The sequence below is a fragment of the Tupaia chinensis genome, unplaced genomic scaffold, assembly GCF_000334495.1.
Source record: "Tupaia chinensis unplaced genomic scaffold, TupChi_1.0 Scaffold147003_1, whole genome shotgun sequence".
NCBI classification, from domain to species: Eukaryota; Metazoa; Chordata; class Mammalia; order Scandentia; family Tupaiidae; genus Tupaia; species Tupaia belangeri.
Genome location: NW_006206856.1, coordinates 73,767 through 92,426, shown reverse-complemented (window position 1 = coordinate 92,426; position 18,660 = coordinate 73,767). Strand labels below are relative to the sequence as shown.

The window sequence follows — 18,660 nt, the reverse complement described above, 5'->3', positions numbered from 1 at the left end:
AGAGAAGGCAAAGGAGGGGGAGAGACGCCCCACAGAGAAATGAAATGAACACAACTTCCTGATGCTGGCCAGTTTAAAAAAAAAAAAATTAAATAATAAAACAATTAAGCAAACCTGCCTAAGGTGGGCAGCTGACTCCGTTCCAAAATCCTGCACCCCTAGTTTGCCCGAACTCCCAAAGACCGCAGGCCCTTGGGCTGAGCTGACGGTTCGCTGTGTACACCAGTGCGTCATGACCTCCTGACCGCAGGCTCCGCGATCCGCAGGGACCCAGTCCGGATAGCAGTGAGAAGCTCAGATGCATCCATTGAAACTAACATACACCGCATGCCAAAACCAATTCAGGCAACACCTCAGGTTCCATCCTAACGCGTCCACGGGAAACACCACCACACCCAACCCTCATCTAACATTGCCCGTCTTTAGTTCGTGCTTAGAGCCAGTCCAGGGCTGCCTCTTTGGAAGCAGTATGGTCTAGTTTCAAGGACACCGGGAGTCAGGGAATCTGGGTTCTAGTCCCAACTCCAGCGTTCACTTGCTGCGTGACCTTGGGCAAGACACTTAACCTCTCTGTGCCTCAGTTTCCCCATCTGTAAAATGGGGGTAATAATGTCGACCTACCTCACAGGGCTGTTGTGAGGAATAGCTAAGTGATTGTAAAGCACTTTGAACGTATAATTGCTTACTATTAAGACTACAACAATAATAATATCATATGCCTGTTTACTACCAGAACTTTAAGAAATTCTTGTCTCCCTTTGATCTCTTTTCTGTTCTGTACTGTAGTTATCCATCGAGAAAGACGATTCTCCCCCTTTGTAAGATACCCGGGCAGTGCGTAAAGGTGTACACGGAGGTACAGGTTGCACCTCCACACCTTAACAGCAGACTTTGGCCCAGGAAGTTGATCGATGAAGGTGTCTGATCTCAAATTCTCAGCCCATTCCAAGTGGCAAAGACCCCGTACATCTAATACTGAGCCTGGGACACCTAAAGTGGCCAGTTAGGGTTTGTAAATCAATATTGAAAAGTAACCTCACTGCAAAAAAAAAAAAAAAAGCTGAAAAAGTGAAGTCAGAACTGTGTAGAGAAAAGGGCCATGAGCCCCTTTTGCCTGCCCTGGTGTGTACAGACCAAGGTCGTGTGTGCTCGCATTTGCATTTGTGTGTGTGTGCGTGTGCCTGTGTGTGTGTGTGCAGGCCTGTGTGTTTGGGGTGTGGAGAATGAGGTGGAGAGAGTGGGAGGAGAGAGAGCCTGTTGCCTCTGGGCAACCCCATCCTGGCTGCAGAGGCTGCTCTTCCAAGCATCTTGGGAGCCCAGGAGTGTCAGAGGTGAACAGAGAGTGGGAGTGCATTGCCAGAGGGAAGGATGCTTTTGACCTCTCCCAGCCCCGAGGCCTTTCCTAATGATATCTTTTGTGCCTGTGGCATGTGCTCTCTGGCCACCATGGCTCACCAGGCAAGTGGTCTCACGCAGGTTCTGCTGGCTCTCAGAACTGAGTCCATAGGTCCGAGGGTAGGCCTGGCTGCTTCCTGCAGCCCTCGTGTGGTGGCTGGGGCTGGAGGCCAGCCGCATGCCTCAGTATATGGGGCCTCTGAGGAGACACTGAGGGGATGCCTGTGCCTAATAGCAGCAGCTGCTGCCCCTTGATCCTGAGCCTCCCTTCCCCCTCCCAGCCTGCTCTGTGACCCAGCAGCAGAAGGGTGGATGCCTGGCAGAGCAGGGTGCCTCTGACCTGCCCTGGTCTGAAGGCCCCCTTCTGCTCTGGCTGACGGTGCCTGGGAGGTGCTAAGTTATAAGGATTTACTGAGCATTTTGTGTGTCTTCCCTGAAAGGGGAGCTGCTCTGCCTGTGGGTGCGGGTGAGGAGCTGATCCCCCTGTAGACAGGCGACCCCTCTGTGTTTCTCTGACCGGCATTGAGCTTATTCAACACCAGAGGACAGTAAGTACTTGCCCCATCTGTGTCAGCCTTGTTGCAGAGGGCCAGTGGGACCCACCATCTTCAGAGGAGCCCTGGGCAGTGTCCCCACATACTTATCTCCACATACCTTCCAAATAAGTAGAAACTAGAAGGTGGCAGCTTTCTAGGTAGGATGAAGGGAATGGTTCGAATAACTCAAGAGCATCCTGCCACAGTTGGGCCTGGCCGTGTGGCTGTAGAACAGCACAGACTGCAGTGGGAAGTCCAGGCCAGAGAGCATGAGAGCTGCCTCCAGCTTCGACTCGAAAGGACAATGAGGCTTCTTGAAGCTTGGTTGACAGCCTGTAGAGACACCACTGTCCTGTCTCTTCAAACCCCAGCAGAGAGTGTAGCTTTCAATGTAGAGAAGGTTGTAAGAGGACACTCAAGTCTGTCATTTCGAATCTTACAGACACTCACAGCAAACTGGGTACCCAACACCAGAATCCGTAGTGCTAAACTCTTAAGCTCCTGGATAAAATGACGCAGGCTAGTAGCCATGGCAGGGAGGCAGAGGTAAGGTGGGCATGAAGCTCTTCTCAAAGAGTTTACACTCTAGCACCAGCCCAGTTAAAAGTTAAATGAATCTGTAGGATTGGACACTGCGGTCTGCGCTCTTCCTGAAAGCTGGGAGGTCTTCCCCTCTGAGAACGGAAACTGCTATGCTCAGAAGTTTTTGAGAAGGTAGAGTTTTACTGCAAAGAACTAGAGCTAGTCAGATCACAGAGTAGTAAAAGGTCTCAATTATGATAGCATGTTGTTTATTATTACACGCACCCAATATCCCTCATAGCCCAAGTGTATTCGGATTCGGTTACTTACGGGAAGGTGCTTCTTAGAGCTTGCAGGGTTCCAGGTAGGTCGGTTTCTGGCTGAATTTGTTCTTTTTGGCACCTTTGAGTCTTAAGAGAGGTGACTGTGCGGGACAAAGGGGAGAGCACGTCATTCTAAGTCACAGTGAAGATCATTCATTAAAAAGTGCCAGGACTAGAAGCCAGCAGGTTAAAGTGCTGGACTCCCACATGGCCTACTGCAGTTCAAGTCCCAGACCTGGCGACTTGAAACTTACACTGGGTGTGTGTGTGTGTGCGAGGGCAGGGGGTGAGCCCAAGATCCTGAGAAGAGAAAGGATGGCAGCATGGCCAGGGCGATTTCTCGCGTTCTCTCTGTCTCTCTAGTGAGCACATGCGCCCTCTAGCAAAAATCTCTCAAGAAAGGTGCCAGGGCTAGCCCAGAGCAGTCATGGAAGGCCATTCTTCCAAATGTGGAGAAAGGTCCACAGGATCACAGGATTCCTAGACGGAGTGGAGGTTCTGACCCTGTGGAGCAGGTTGTACCCGTCAGGGGTGGATTGGTCACACTTTTTGGCCTTAGAGCCTTTTTATACTCTTTAAACTTACTGAGGACCCTCACGTGTCAAGATTTATTGTATTCAAAATTAAAACAGAGACACTTGTAAAACACAAAAATATGCAAGCACAGCGTGACGATGTCATCACACTTGGTGCCGCCTTTGAACCCTTCACTGTGCTCTCGTGAGAAATGAGTGAACAAGGGAAAGGAAACCTTAGCGGCAGCCTGCAAATCGCAGTGACCTCGTGGAGCCCTCAAGGGATCTCGGGATGCCCCAGGGTCCCTGGAGCACATCTTGAGAACCACAGCTCTGGGAGAATGACCCGAATCTCCGAAGCAGAGAGTGCTGGAGCCTTTTAGTGGTGCCCCTTGTGAAAGAGGCTCCTTCATGATGGCATTGCCCCTACCTGGAATCCTCCTCTCCCTTTCTTCCCTCACCTAGACCCAGAGCTGCCTGTGTGCCCATGTTCTGGCCAAGTTCAGGCTGAGCTGAGTGGCACAGCTGCGTCCCCTCACCTGTACTCATGTGGAGGGAGGATGGCCGGAGTTTGTGCAGGATGGAAAATGTTTGTAAAAAAAAAAACCTCAGTGGCCACATGGCATGATTGCAACTAAGGATGTGTGGCAAACGGGCAGTTTCAGTGACCGCCTTTGCCATGTCCGTGCTGGTCTGGTGACATAGTAGCTTCCGCTAAGTGAGTAGAAAGTGTAACGGTGAAGCGGCAGCCGCACTTGTATCAGTGAATGGGTATGTGATGGAGGCCGAAGTTTGAGAGAGGTGAGGCCAGCCTAGCTTGTGGAAGGGACAGGCTTGGGGAGCCTTTGACTCCTTAGGCACGTCATTTAACCACACAGATAACATCAGCTCTCCCTTCCTTCCAGGATCTGGTGGAATATGTACGGGAGCTCACAGTGACGGCTCAAAGGTGCCATCAGAAGTTCTGGCCTGCAGCTTCTGCTGAGGCTAGGTTTTATAGAATGCTCCAGTTCTCAGGCAGCTGGCAAGACTTCCTCTGGCTCTGACTTTAAAGCTGCAACCAAGAAGCAGGTGGTCATGAAACAGCCCTCTCAGATATTTGCAGGGAAAGGTCATAGAAATACTTTAGGTCATTGTGGTTAAAAGTTTCCTTTCTTTTCCAAAGTGATGAGAGCAAACTTGATTCTGACAACCTGGGGCAACCCTGGTGTACCTGTCGGTCTCAGTGAGGGTCGGAATCACAGTGGGTAACTAAGGGAGTCTTACTCCCACGATCCCAACCTTTACCGACCGACACAAAGCCTGATGACAATGGACACACAAGCCACACCATCATATTTTCCCTGGAGGAAAGTGTGACAAAATAAGGGGTGTGCCCATGTGGGGGAGGTGGAGAACAGCTTGTAGGCGAGCGGGTTTATTCTGTAAGAATCGTCTCTCTAGTGTTCTCTGATGGAGCTGGTTTAAAATTGTCCCCAGTAATTGGCTATAAGCTGAATCCTGCTACAAGGTTCACCAGAACTTGTCATTAGCGAGGTGACCATGTGCAGGGCCAGCCTTGGCTAGGGGAAGCCTGCCTGTGACAGGGAGCAGGCTGTGCAGAGGCAGGGTTCTCTGGCTGGAGTCTGCAAGGCCGGTGCTCACGTCCTGAGGATGAGTGGCCGAGCGCGGTGCCACCTGGATGCTTACATCTCTTATCTCCACTGCTACAGCGTAGGTTCAGGGCGGGTCCCCGGGCTTCAGTGTGTGCTTGTGGTGGTGGTGTGGGAACTGGCAGATGGCTGGTGTGTGTGATGGAGCTAGCTTAGGGAGACAGGCAGCAAAAGCAATGCGCGTGTATTCAGGTGGGAGAAACTTAACCTTAAACAAGAGCAAGAGAAAGAAGGTAAATGAATATTCATGTCTTTGATGTCAAAATGTCATCATTTTATGCTATTGCTTTAGAAATGTTTAGAAAGATTTTATAGGTTTTCTTGTTTTGGTGACTTGATCATTCAATAGAATAAATATCTATAAAATTCCAATTAAATGGTGTCTAAAATATAAAGCAGCAGTCCAAGGCAAACCGCTGTTTCCTTTTTTAAAAAAAGATATTTATGATAACATCGAGTATTTTAAATCAACCAGAAACTAGACTTGACTCTGTTTAATATTTTATAAGATTGGGCATCTTAAATCAAGTCAATAATGTTTATATTTTATATCCATTCTGTGTTTATTCAAAACCATAATTCTACTGTAATGTTAATGGAATGACTTTATATGGCTTTACCTGTGTTGGCTTAAGTGCTAATTACCACATTTCAAATTAAAATAGTATTTTGCTAATAGAGGGGGGCACAGATCGGTAATATGGAAGAGATGGTTTTACTATTGTAAAGTTTCTATTTTAGGAAAAATGTGTTTTTATTTTATTTTTGTTTTGTTTTTAGAGCTGTGAGGAAAAAAGGGGAATTTTTCCCAAGGGTTTAAGATAGTGTTCTGTATTATTGGGGGGGAATTGGAACTTGTGCCTATGGAATTTTTGGAGCAGCCTAAGCTACCTTTTAGCTTGATTTGTGTGCTAGAAATATTTCATTATCATGTTTTGTGATCTGTAATAAATTCAGGGTGCTGTGCTAAAGCTTCGTTCCAATTCAAGTTTGGAAACCTCTGTTTCCCTCACTTCCAACCCTGGGGGACACCTCTCCCCCTCCCCAGATCACATGTGAAAGAGTCAATCAGTTCCTATGAGATGCGCTTTTTCTCCTGCGTGGAGCAAGTAAACTATAATCACGATTTCTAAACCTGTGTTTTTATGTCTGGGAAGAGCGATGCTTTCTCTCCTCCTTCAGTGTCTCTTTATTAAATATGTTGTCATTATTTGTCTTTGAAAGTGGCATCTGGGGCCACCTCTCAGCCTTCCCCATGGTTTATGTTGCCCCCCAATTCTCTGTCCGTGTCTGTTCACTTGCACTATCTTGTCGACTGAATCCTCATCCCGTGTGCCCTTGACGTGCTGGAGACCGTTTTTGGTTTTACTCTGCAGTTATGTTATAATGTATTTCAGTGAAATGTCAATCCGCCCTCAGAGGATGATGTTCAAAATTATCCAAATAAATAGTTTTCTATTTCTTCTAATCACACCTAGTCCAATCGGTTTAATGACAGCACATAGGGGTGTCTGTTGTTTAAACTCGGGTTTCTCCTGGGTCCTGCAGCCTTGTAACAGAGGAATGCACATCATTTACTGGTGGTGGTGACTTCGGTGCTTTGTAACCCGTGTCTGTTTTGTGGAGACAGCAGATGTCTCAAGGAGAGTCTTATGTATGGGACCCTCAGACATGTAACACGACTTTTCTCCTCATTGGTCTGGAATCAGACAATGGCACCCTCACTCTGCTCGCCATCCCTTGATAATTGAACCCTGGGAAACTGAGTAAGCAAATTTCTGGCTGTGTCTACTGTGGGGTAGGACCTTCTTCACACACATGCAGCTGTGCTGTGTGAGAGGGCCTCCCGGCATAGCACTAGTTGCCTTCTGGATGTTTCCGTGATAATGGTCACTGGGTCACACGATGTATGAAACAAAACGGTAACATCCTTCTGGATGTTTCTGTGAAAATGGTCACTGGGTTGCACAGTGTATGAAACAGAAAATGATAACATCCTTCTGGATGTTTCCATGAAAATGGTCACTGGGTCGCACAGTGTATGAAACAGAAACAGCTGCAACCACCGGTCTACAGAATGGTTCACATCAACCCCGACCAGTGTGCCGTTTTTAACAGACTCATCTCACAGACTGGGTGCGTTTATGGACGAGGACATCTTTTCTGACTTGACTTTTGGGATTTGACTTTATAACGTCACCACCACCGGTGTCTGCAGGAGACCAGTTCTGAGCAGGGGTCCCAGCCCTGTAGCCCCAGTCCTGTGCCCCCCCTCCCTGCCCTGCACCATGGCTGGGCGTCCATCCCTCATGTGCACATCTTAGGTGTGGCCGTTGTGCCTTGTCGATGTCCTTGCCATCACCGTCCTCCTGTGGCTGTTGTGGGAGAAGGACTGGGAGGCAGTCTCATTCCGTAAGGAGCTGCCCCTCAGCCCAGTCCTCCTTTGCAGGCCAGCCAGAGGGTGGAGTAGCAGCTGAGGCAGTGCCTCCCAGATTGGGGACCTTTGGCCCAGGAGCGGGGAGCGAAAGCCTTGTTAGGGTGCAGGTGTTTTGTGGAGAAGGATAAGGTAGTTGGACAGACCCGGCTAGCCTTTAAGTCAGCGTGCAATTTTTTCTGAAACTGGTGGTTAAACCGTCACACTCCTCTGTGAGCTGAAGACCACACCTTCCCCCATATGTCATCTGTAAGCACCCAAGTGTCTCCCTAAGGAAGCTGTGAATGATGCACGGGCTTCTCCCAGGCTCTGGCCCAGCAGAGCGGGCTCAGGAGGGGCTGCAGAGTGTCAGGGGAGCCAGAGGACTCATCTGGTGGCTGCGTGGTCTTCAAAGAGTCCACTCCTCCACTAGCGGGTCCTGGGCCCACACACAGGTTCCAGGCGAGGCTCCTGGGATGGCACCGAGGCTGCGTGCACAGCAGCCTGGCTCGTGTGTATGTCGATCCGTCTGTCCTGGTCCTGGTGTGCTAGCGACTGCAGTGTGTTGTGTCACTCGTTCCATGGCTTTTTACAGATCCAGTAGCCCCAGCGGCTGCAGGGTCTGCCTGACCTCTGACACATGCTCCTGGGCTTCCCCTGTCCTGGATGCAGCCAAGGGGTCTTTACCACTCTCCTGGCAGAACCACAGGCTATGCCCCTTGCCCTATGCGGGGCTCCTTCTGGGGCTGCCATTTACACAGGGGCCATGCTCTTGGCCTTGGCAGACTCCCCACTGGTTACCAGGCAACGTGCCCTGCAAGTAGGGTATTTGCCAGGGAGGTTCCTGGGCTCAGGCCTCAACAACCCAGCCTGGGACCACTGAGCTCCCAACCATACCAGGCAACCCTTCGGCTGCCTCCACTTACCCTCCGTCAGTTCCCTGGACTGGCCTTTGGAGAAGCACCCCTCCCATTGCCGACTCAGGCAGGGGCAAAGCCACGCCCCAGGCCAGACCCAGGGCCCATGTGCCGTCTAACCTGTTCTGCCCTTTCCATTGGTCTAGGCGGGATTAAGGACACTGCATGACATCGGGCCAGAAATCCGGCGTGCTATATCATGTGATTTGCAAGATGACGAGGCCGAGGAGACGAAAGGAGATGACGAAGATGTATACAAAGTAATTATTCCATAGGGCGTACACACCGGCCACCTGGAGATAGCAGGGCAGGACTGCAGTCGGGGCACTTAATGATCCACAGGACAAGCTGCAGGATGCGCACTGGCCCTGAGGTCCAGAGGCTCTCCCAGCCAGGCCCTCTCCACTCACTCACCCCTGCCCTCCCAGCACCTCTCCTGGACCAAGCCAGCTCCTCCCTGGGCAGCCTCCCTGCCCTCCCATTGTTAGCTTCCGAGGAGCTCAGCCACAGCCGCTGGCCCGTGTGGACGAGCACCCTGGTCCTTCCAGCAGCTGCCCACACTCCCCTCCTTCTTCTCTGGGCCAGGTCTTTGATCTGCCAGCCAGCCCTCAGCCCCCCAGCCCGAAGGGCAAGCCTGCCATGCAGCCTCGGGGCTGCCCACCCGTCCAGCCGGGTGTAAGTCACCTCAACCTGGAGCAGCGGGAAGAGCCCCTTGAGTGCCAGCTGAGAGCTTGCACCCCAGCTCAGGACTCGGTAACCTTCCTCATTCCAGGGGGGACCAGCCGCCACACAGACACATTCGCCCTGGTCGTTGAGATGCTCAGGTGGTCTTACAGGGATCCTACACAACGTACCTAGGGTTTGTTTTTCATGTAGGAAAAAAAATGACCTAGCATAGCTAGCCTGCATCAAATACTTGTTAAATTACCTGGTGTTGTCTCCCATTATTTTGCAGAGAAATGGTGCCCTGCTTGGAAACCATGTCAATCATGTTTATAGTGATAGGAGAGATTCCCTTCAGCAGACCAATACCACCCACCGTCCCCTGCATGTCCAAAGGCCTTCAATTCCACCTGCAAGTGATACTGAGAAACCGCTGTTTCCTCCAGCAGGAAATTCGGTGTGTCATAACCATCATAACCATAATTCCATAGGAAAGCAAGTTCCCACCTCAACCAATGCCAATCTCAATAATGCCAATATGTCCAAAGCGGCCCATGGAAAGCGGCCCAGCGTTGGGAACCCTGAGCACATGTCTGAAAATGGGCATCATCCCTCCCACAAACATGACCGGGAGCCTCAAGGAAGGTCCAGTATTAAAAGGTAACCTTTCAAGTGCATTTGCGCCTGGTAGGGCTGTGTCTGGTTGTGGTGACGCCAGTCCCAGGGAGTGAGGTGGGTCCCTCTCCTCTGTGCTGGCATGTGGGGAAGCTTCCCTGTAGGCATTTGCATTAGAACACGTGGGTGCTAGCAAGTGAGGGACCTCAGGATAAGGGCCCCACCACCCTACATCTTGCTATGCGAGGTGCCCCTTAAAACAGCACAGCAGGGACCAGCAGATGGCATAATGGTTACGTTGCTGGACTCCCACATGGCCGACCATGGTTCGAGTTCCACACTCGGCGGCTTTAAACTCACGCCAGGCACATGTATGTGCGTGTGTGTCCAAAGGAGGAGGAGGAAAAGGGATTGTGGCATGGCCATCCCGCCTGGGGGGGTGATTTCTCACTTTCTGTCTCTCCAGTAAGTACACATACCCTGTAGCAACAGTTTCTCTTAAAAACAAACAAACAAACAAAAAAACACCGACAGCAGCAAAATCCACCCTCCCCATTTGTGGGGACGTATTCCAACATGGAGGGTGAGTTTTTTCTGTAAAGGGCCAGAGAGAAAATATTTTAGGCTCTGAGGGCCATCAAGTTCCTCTTGTAGCTACTCAGCTCTGCAGGGGCCGTCCCAGAGCAGCTGTGGACATTTAGTAGGCAAGCAGGTGGGCCATGTCCTAGCCAACCGATACTCACACACTGACGTGGGCACTGCATATAGTCACCTTTGAGGAAGTATTTTTTATTTCAGTCCTTTGTAAATTAACTGTCCATAGCTCATGGGTCATGTAGAACAGTGGCAGCCCGTGTTTGGCCAGCGAGCCATAGTTCACTGCCTCTAGGAGGTATCTGCTGTCTGCATTCTCAATGCTGTTGGAAATATTTACCTTTTATCTTCTCCCTCCCTCCTGTGTGACGCCTTTCCTGGATAGAACGCGCTATTATGAAACTTACATTAGGTACGTGCTCACTGTGTGCTTGGGATTAAATACTGTGGTGTTTGTTATGTTACCTACCGGCCCCCTGGAATTCTAAAGCATGAGAAAAATGTCTTCGAGCCCTCTGATCTGATAGGGGATCGTAATTCAAAGCAGTGGGTTCAGGGGTCAGAGGGCATTGCTTCTTTCTAAGCAAGGGCTTGCTGATCTGAGTCTGCGTAGACTGTTGCTACCCGAGGACTGGTCCCCCTGCCAGGCGTGCCCCACACACTTCGTCCTGCGGGATTCCTGCTTTTAGGAGAAAATTGTGTGCACTTGCAGGGGGCCAGGGCCTGGGCAGGGCCACTCTGGCTGCTGTATGGGCTCAAGCTTCTCCCAGGCCCTCTGTAAAAGCCTGGCCCAGACCTTGCAAAGACCGGGAATCTGATCTTCCCTATAGGCCACCCTAACATGTGCAGTAGCTTCTGCTCCAGGCCTGGGGACCTGAGTTGTGGGTAGAATGGCCGTTCTGTAAGGGCAGGGGAGGGGTCTTCAGTTTTCGTTATGGAAGTGAGATCAGCCCAGGTAGTGTGAGAGTGACACACTCTGAGAACACATGGCCCTTCCTGTGGAGGCGGGGTGACATCCCTGAGCCCGGCTGGTTTTCCAGAAGATGGAGCCAGGAGGGCCAGGGTTCAGGGAGACCTTACGGTGGTCCTGGGGCAGGGCGGCCTTTAAGAACGTGGCAGATGTTTCCGTGAGAGTCTCCCCTGTGACATGTGTATCGCCCCCACTGGTGGGATGCAGTGGAAGTCAGTGGTTCTGAAGCCATGCCGGGCTGCAGCTGGCAGAAGGGGCATCAGAGGGGACAGCCGGGAGCCCAGGGTCTTTATGTCAGGACCCTCGACCGCTGTTTGTAGTACGCCAGGTCTGTGGCCCTGCTCTCCAAGTGGCGTCTACACCTTTGGTTCCAAGGTCTCTGGGCACAATGCATTGTATAGGAGACTGAGAGAGCCCCCCTTCTTAGTTCATGCACACACACACTTACACATGCACACACATGCTTACACATGCACACAGCATGATCGCAGAGACCTGGATGGTCCTGCCGGCTTGAGACAGATGCAGACAGGGAGGAGCCTGGGGCCCTTTGGCAGGGACGTGGGAGGCACAGCTGTGGGAGCCGCCCGCCACCTGCCCAGGCTCTCAGAGGCTCTGTCCCCACTGCAGGTCTGACTCAGGAGATGAACAGTTCCCAACTATTTGCCGGGAAGACCCAGAGCTCCATGGCTACTTCGGGGACCCCCACTGCTGGGGGGAGCAGGAGTATTTCAGTAGTGAGGAGTGCTACGAGGATGACAGCTCACCCACTGGGAGCAGGTGAGGAGCCCTGGCTTGTGTGGACAGCAGGAGGCCACCCTTGTCCCCTGCTCCTTTGTGCCCTGCCTGCTCTGGAAGCCGAGGGCACCTGAGGCTGCATTCGGGCCTCTCCTGAACGGCAGAGCAGAAGCACATGCTCTAGGCCAGAGTAGGAGGCAGAGCCAGAGCAAGGCAGAGTGAGGCTGTTCCTTCACGCCCAGTGCCTCCTTCCTTGGGGCCTTGGCCCTTCACAGGGGACTCTGGGTTTCCTTCCTCAGCCTTTGCTCACACCCCGTCTGCTGCTTAGATGCTGTCACCCCTCCCCACTGGTCGCATCCCACCCTGTCTGCAAAGCCTGCCCTGAAGCCCTCACCCCTTCCCACTGGCCATCCCACCCCTTCTGCAAGGCTTGCTCCAGAGCCCTGCTTTTCTTTGCTGTGACTGGGATTGAAATTCCCCCACCACCCCCTGACCATGCCCTAGCCTCTCCCAGGACCGGCCTCTCTGACTCGTGTCCATGAGCGCCGGCATTTCCCAAGCTCCTTGCTGTCGGACACCACGTTCCACGTGTCTGTGTGCCCCTGGGGCTCAGCACCTGGGAGACGGCCGGTCCTTGGGGGCATTTCGGTGAGGAAATGAGCAGACCATAGCCAGGCTCACTGGGTGTCTGTAGCCATGAGGCCGAGCTGCCACAGGGAGAGCCTGACCAGCCTCTGGGGCATATGCAGCCCTAAGGCCGAGCTGCCACAGGGAGAGCCCGACCAGCCTCCAGCCTGAGCCCTCCGTGGGGCCCTCACTGTCCATCTTGACCCTCCGTGAGACTGGGAATCCCCTGTTCTCAGCTCATCTGCTGTGTCTGGGGGACCTGGGTCCGTCCGCACTCAGAAATGTGGCGTGCCGACTCAGACCTCACGTGCCCTCTGTCTCCTGGCCCTTCCCGGCTGCTAGGCACAACTACGGCTGCTACAACTGGTACCCAGGCGGCAGTGTGGACTTCGAGAGGCCCCGCGGCTACCATCACCCCCAAGGCTTCTTGGAGGACGACGACTCGCCCGTTTGCTATGACTCACGGAGATCGCCAAGGAGACGCCTGCTACCTCCCACCCCAACATGTGAGGCGGCTCTGCCATTTGGGTGGAGCCTCCCAGAGAATTTGCGGGCATGTGACGGGCGTGTCCTGCCATGTCAGGGCCCTTAGTCCTCACGCCCAGTCCCTGGTCAGAGCAGATGGCTTTCTCCCTCCTCTGTCTCCCCGAGGGAGACCTCACACCACCCAATGCTGCTCGTGACTCCCTGAGACAGGCAGCACACGGCCCTGCAGTTGTGCATTGGCAGGTGTGTGCACACACACCTGATTGGGAGCCACTGATGTCTCTGGCCTCGAGCCTGGGACTCTGAGAGGTGGACAAGACATGGGACCACCCGCTGCCACCCACTCTGCTCTACGGCATGATGGGGAAGCGAGCCCCGGGGCAGCGAGGAAGAACCTAGCTGCAGAGCAGGACTACCCCAGGCCTGTCTTGGGGGCCAGCTGGGAATTCTTGGTGGCCGTCCCTCCTCAGCACCTTCCTGGGTGTTTTCTCTCCTTCTCTCTCCTCTCTGCCTCGTCTGCTGGAGCTCTTGCTCACAGGGCAGGTTCTGACTGCCAGGGTCACCTGTAGTGCAGGCGTGCCCCCCTGGGCCAGGAGCCATTCCGCCGAGGGGGCTTCCCTGTTTTCCTTCCACAGCAGGGGGCGATGGGCACTGTCCTATCTGGATCACCCCGAGGGAGCCACTGGGGCCAGGCAAGGAAGGGCAGCCTTGGCTCTGCCAGCTATAGGTTGGGCATGGATTTTGGACATGGGGGCATTTTGATGATGCCTAAAGAATATCCACTTCTGGTGTTTTGGGGGAATGAAGCGTTATTTTTGAGTGGTAACCAGAAATAGCTGAGACGCACCGGCTCGTGTCTGCCAGCAGCACGCAGGATAAGGAGTATGGTGGAGGGCACCAGGGCCTTGGCCCTGCTCCAGCTGTCACAGCCCTGCAGGGAGTGTCATCAGACCCACTTCCATGGTCGATATTTAACTTCTTAGCCCCAAACACTTGCTATTGAATGGAGCCATTTGTTCCCCCCCAAAAACACTGGATGAGGCGTGTGCAGGAGAAATCAGAGGAAGCCCCATCCTGGCAACTTCCACCGCCTTCCTCAGGCCTCTGCCTTTGCTATTCAACTGCCCAGCCAGCCTGCGAGCACGTGGGCGCCCACCTAGCACAGGTGCTGCCCTGGTGCTGGGAGGGGCTGAGCAGGAAGCAGCAGCTGCCCTCGTGTTTGTGAGGGGGTCCGCCTCACTGCCCATCAGCTCAGACCCTGGGCAAGGATCCTCGTCTCCTCGGCCTATACCTCCGCTATCTCAGCAGGGTTGCTTCCTCCTCCCCAGACTGTCAGGCAGAGCACTCGAGATGACGGGCATGTGGAGGCCGTCTCAGAACTAGAAGGCACTGGACACATCCTAGAAGGGATGGTGGTTTTTTCTCCTGGCTCTGAGCCTCTGGCCCTGCCACTGGACCCTGGGTCCTGGGGGTTGCTAGCAGGGAGGCCTCTCATCCTTCCGAGCACTCTATAATTGAAGCTGCTAGGTTGTGCCTGGCAGGAAGGCTCTCGATACAGGCAGCCTGAAGAGGCAGCCCCAGAGTGCTCCACGGTGCACACTGAGCCGGGTCCAGAGTGGCCAGCCAAGGGCTCAGCCAGCTCGTCATACAGAACCCAGTTTCTGGAGCCTCATGTGCAGCCCTAGAACACCTGGGAGGCCCCTCAAGACCAGTCCCTGAGGTTTTCCAAAACAGGAATTAGGGCATGCAGGGTTTTGCAAGCTTGGAGAGCACAGATGACAAAAGGTGCTGTGGAATGACCCAGCCACTGCCTTGCAGACTGCAGGTGGGGTTCCCTGAAGCTGGTCCCTGCTAGGGTGCAGGGATCTGGCTGTGTCATAGGGTCCCAGAACTCAAACTTATCTCATGGGCCTGGAGCCCTTGGAAGTGGAGAGCTGTGAACCGTGTTGTCTTTGAAACTGCCGTTAGTCGGACAACCGTGTTCTCTGAGTGAGAGCCGTTGGGATTGTTCAGTCTTCAGTGCTAGTGAGGCTGAGTCTTTCTCTGCACAAGAATTTGCCTGTTACCTGGCTGAGTAGGCCAGAGGAGCTAGACCCTCCCCCCTTAAAACAGAGATATAAACACAAGAGCCCCAGCAAGATCTCTTGGCCCCCAGAGACACCTAGGGTGTCTGAAAGCTGACAGCAGGGCAGTTGGGACACATCGGGTCTTAGATGAACGTGTGTACTGGCCCCGAGTTGGCGTCCCCACGATACTAGGGCCAGGCCTCTGACTTGGTACAGCTGCTGTCGGGCAGTCTTTGTTCCTCCTGAGGACAGGCCAACGTGTGGGAGAGTTGTACCCGAGTGTACCATCCCTCAGGTGGGCTTCTTCCTTCATCTTCCCCCATGCCGAAAGTGTAGGGGCCTCACTGTCCCTTGCCACCCCTGTTTCTTCCTGGGTTCCCTGCTGGTGTACAAGGGCCACCCTGCCTCCTGGGAGGTGGCACCCAGCCATGAACTTGCTTCACAAAAGCTTGATGTGCTTCGACTCCCCAGCCCACCGGAGGTCCTCCTTCAACTTCGAGTGCCTGCGCCGCCAGAGCAGCCAGGAGGAGATGCCGCCGTCCCCCGCCTTCCCCCACCGCACGGCCCTGCCTCTGCACCTGATGCAGCAGCAGGTGAGCACCTGATGGGCACCCTGTGGCCGCCCCACCCTGAGGACACTGCGCCCCACCCCCGCACCAGGAGGGAGAGCACCTTCTCCAGCAGCCTGGCTCCACCTGGTGACCACCCTGCCTGCAGCTGCTGTCACCAGCCCCGCCCTCAGCTCACACAGGCGGGGAGGCACAAGCTGGTGTTGGAGCCAGGGCACCAGCTTCCAAGGCTGGCCTCAGCTCAGGCACAGGGCCTTCTCTCCCCCGTCTTTCCTCGGTGTGCAGCCCCCATGCCCCAGGGAGAGTGGCCTCTCCCCTGCCGCAGTGTGGGGCACTCACTATCCGCGCTTCTATTCATTTGCTTGGGAGGTGGCTCCAGGGAGAAGGAGCTGCCCTCATTCTGGATGGAGGATCTGGGCCTGCAGGGAGGGCAGGGTGGAGCCCACTCACCAGGGCTTGGCCTCAAGGTCAACATGGTACTTTTTTCTCTCTCAGAGCGCCATGTCAGAAATGTCCGTGGGGTGGGGAGGTGGGCGGGCGATCCCAGTGCACGTGAGCACCCAGGCAGCCGGCAGAGCCAGCTCTCCCTGTAAAGGCCTTACCTCAAGGGTCCTGGGTGTGTCAACACTCAGCTGCAAAGTCGGTTTTATGGGGGTGGGGTTTGTGTGTATGTGTGTGTGTGTGTGTGTGTGTGTCCACTTTTGCCAAAGTGCATAGGTACGTCTCAGAGACAGACAGAGAAAGCAACCCCTGTGGGCCATTCACACTGCAGTTCCATCTCTTCCATTCCTCCCTCCTGTTGGGATTTGGGGTGCATGCGCACACATGCTCAGCATGTTTTTCAAGCTGCTGGGGCCAGGATTTGAACTGTGCAATTAGCCATGAGGATCTGGCTCCCTCAACCCCCAGGCCCCAGGGTTGGCCCCACAGCTCTCTACCAGCTTTTAACTTCTCTGCCTTCACCTGTTAAGCCAATTTCTCCTCTGTCCTAAGTTGTGAAAGAAGGCAGACGTTCGGAAGTCCCAGGCCATCAGAGGTCGTGAACCAAGAAGGCATGGAAGTCTAGAAGGGGCACCTGAGCCGGGAGTCCAGGAGCGAAAATGCACTCCTCTCTCCTGCTTGGTACCAGCCAGGCCCAGATTTCTCAGCTTCCTTCCTGGGGTGGTCATGGCTTCCATGGGGCTTCGGACCTGTGCTGTGTACACAGACCGGCCTTGGCATCCCCCTCTCGGGTGGGAATCTCAAGGTAGCTGTGCTGTGGGGACCCGAAGGTGTTGGAAGCAGGGCTAGTGGTAGGGCTGGGGGGCAGCGTGCTGGTACAGGAGGAGCTGTGCTGGTGTGGGGAGCGTGGCCTTCCCCTGAACATGGCCGGTTTTAAACCCAGCATGCAGTGGGGACATTCACAGACCATAGCTTGTTCAGGAGCTTCTCAATCCCCCTTGAGGTGGAGGCCATTCCGTGAGGTATGAGACGCAGTATGTGAGATACACAGGGATTTCAGAGACGAGAGCACAGGGTGCCAGAAATCCGGGTCACTTGAGCTACCCCGGTGCACTGGCCTCCTTCCGAGTCCTGTCCTAGGCTGCCCCCGAGACCAGGTCTGCTCAAAGAAGGCGTGAGGCTTGACCCCTGAGGACCTGACCTACCCATCTCCCCTCTATCCTCAGATCATGGCCGTGGCAGGCCTGGATTCGAGCAAAGCGCAGAAGTACTCACCGAGTCACTCAACCCGGTCATGGGTGACCCCTCCTGCGACCCCTCCGTACCAGGACTGGACACCATCCTACACCCCCCTGATCCAGGTAGAGAGATCAGAGTCCCTGGACCAGGTCAATGGCAGCCTGCCGTCCCTGCACCGCAGCTCCTGGTACACGGACGAGCCCAGCATCTCCTATCGGACGTTCACACCAGCCAGCCTGACCGTCCCCAGCAGCTTCCGGAACAAGAACAGCGACAAGCAGAGGAGCGCGGACAGCTTGGTGGAGGCAGTGAGTATGGCCCCTGCCACGTGGAAGGGAGGGCGGGCTCCACGGACAGCAGGGGAACCAGCCAGGCGGAGATGGCGGCAGCCACGTGGGAGGGCGGAGCGAGTCCAGGCCAGCATCACCGGTTCTCGTCAGCCGGCCTGGATCACGCGGCTGCCCTGCACACATTCCCGCGTCATTCTAGCCACCCCCGCTCCCACCAGTGGCTTCCCCCCTGTGGGACCCAGTGTGGTTTCTCGGCTCTGTGACTTTTGGCCAAAAGCCAGCTCTGTTTGGTCATCCCACATGAGGTCTAGTAAACGACGCCAGGCCGAGTGCCCAAGCCCATCATGCTGTTGGGGCCTGAACTGGCGCCCCTGCCCAGCTCCCACAGAGCCTCGGGATGCATCCTGCCCTCGTCCTCTTCCCGCACAGGTCCTGATATCCGAAGGCTTAGGCCGCTATGCGAGGGACCCAAAGTTTGTCTCAGCGACAAAACATGAAATTGCCGACGCCTGCGACCTAACCATCGATGAGATGGAGAGTGCGGCGACCACCCTGCTCAACGGGGATGTGTGTCCCCGGGCCAACGGGGACCTGGGCCCCGTCTCGCACCGGCAGGACTACGAACTGCAGGACTTCGGTCCCGGCTACAGCGACGAGGAGCCAGACCCCAGCAGAGAGGAGGAGGACCTGGCGGATGAAATGATCTGCATCACCACCTTGTAGCCCCAGGGCCGGGCAGACTGGCTCTGGCCTTGGGAGGGGCGCAGGAGGGCCAGGGGAAAAGTGCCTCGAAGTTAGGACAGTGTAGGCACTGGTCGGGAGTAGATGCTCGCTCAGACTTTCGGACAAGTGGCGTCATGCCTTGGGAAAGCCACGAAGCTGGTGGGATCAGGTACCGAGCGGCCGGGCACCTCTCACTCAGCCCTGGCTGCAGGAATCGGCAGGCCCCGCCCTCTGGGAGAGCAGGATCAGGTCAGCCCAGCCCCGCCCCGCCCAGCTGTCCGGCCGTGCACTGAGGTGGAGTGTGCACCTCCCGTGTGTACCTGGAGTGCCCGCGGCTCCCCCCCCCGGGGGGGGGGGGGGTGGCGG

General features: G+C 54.7%; 1 protein-coding gene across 3 annotated transcripts in view; it reads left to right on the top strand.

Moving 5' to 3' along the window:
• The window catches only part of CACNA1D (calcium voltage-gated channel subunit alpha1 D), a 342,768-nt gene extending 324,120 nt beyond the window's left edge, over window positions 1-18,648 (top strand). For 2 of the 3 annotated variants that reach the window (XM_006169292.3, XM_027768611.1), the window contains 8 exons: window positions 8,420-8,533; window positions 9,229-9,596; window positions 10,531-10,557; window positions 11,746-11,895; window positions 12,823-12,986; window positions 15,504-15,625; window positions 17,269-17,589; window positions 18,001-18,648. In XM_006169292.3, the coding sequence (XP_006169354.1) occupies window positions 8,420-8,533; window positions 9,229-9,596; window positions 10,531-10,557; window positions 11,746-11,895; window positions 12,823-12,986; window positions 15,504-15,625; window positions 17,269-17,589; window positions 18,001-18,294 (1,560 nt within the window). In that variant the 3' untranslated portion in view covers window positions 18,295-18,648. The remainder of the gene's footprint in view (window positions 1-8,419; window positions 8,534-9,228; window positions 9,597-10,530; window positions 10,558-11,745; window positions 11,896-12,822; window positions 12,987-15,503; window positions 15,626-17,268; window positions 17,590-18,000) is intronic. The other variant, XM_006169293.3, reaches the window with a different exon arrangement.
• The last annotated feature ends 12 nt before the right edge of the window (window positions 18,649-18,660 follow it).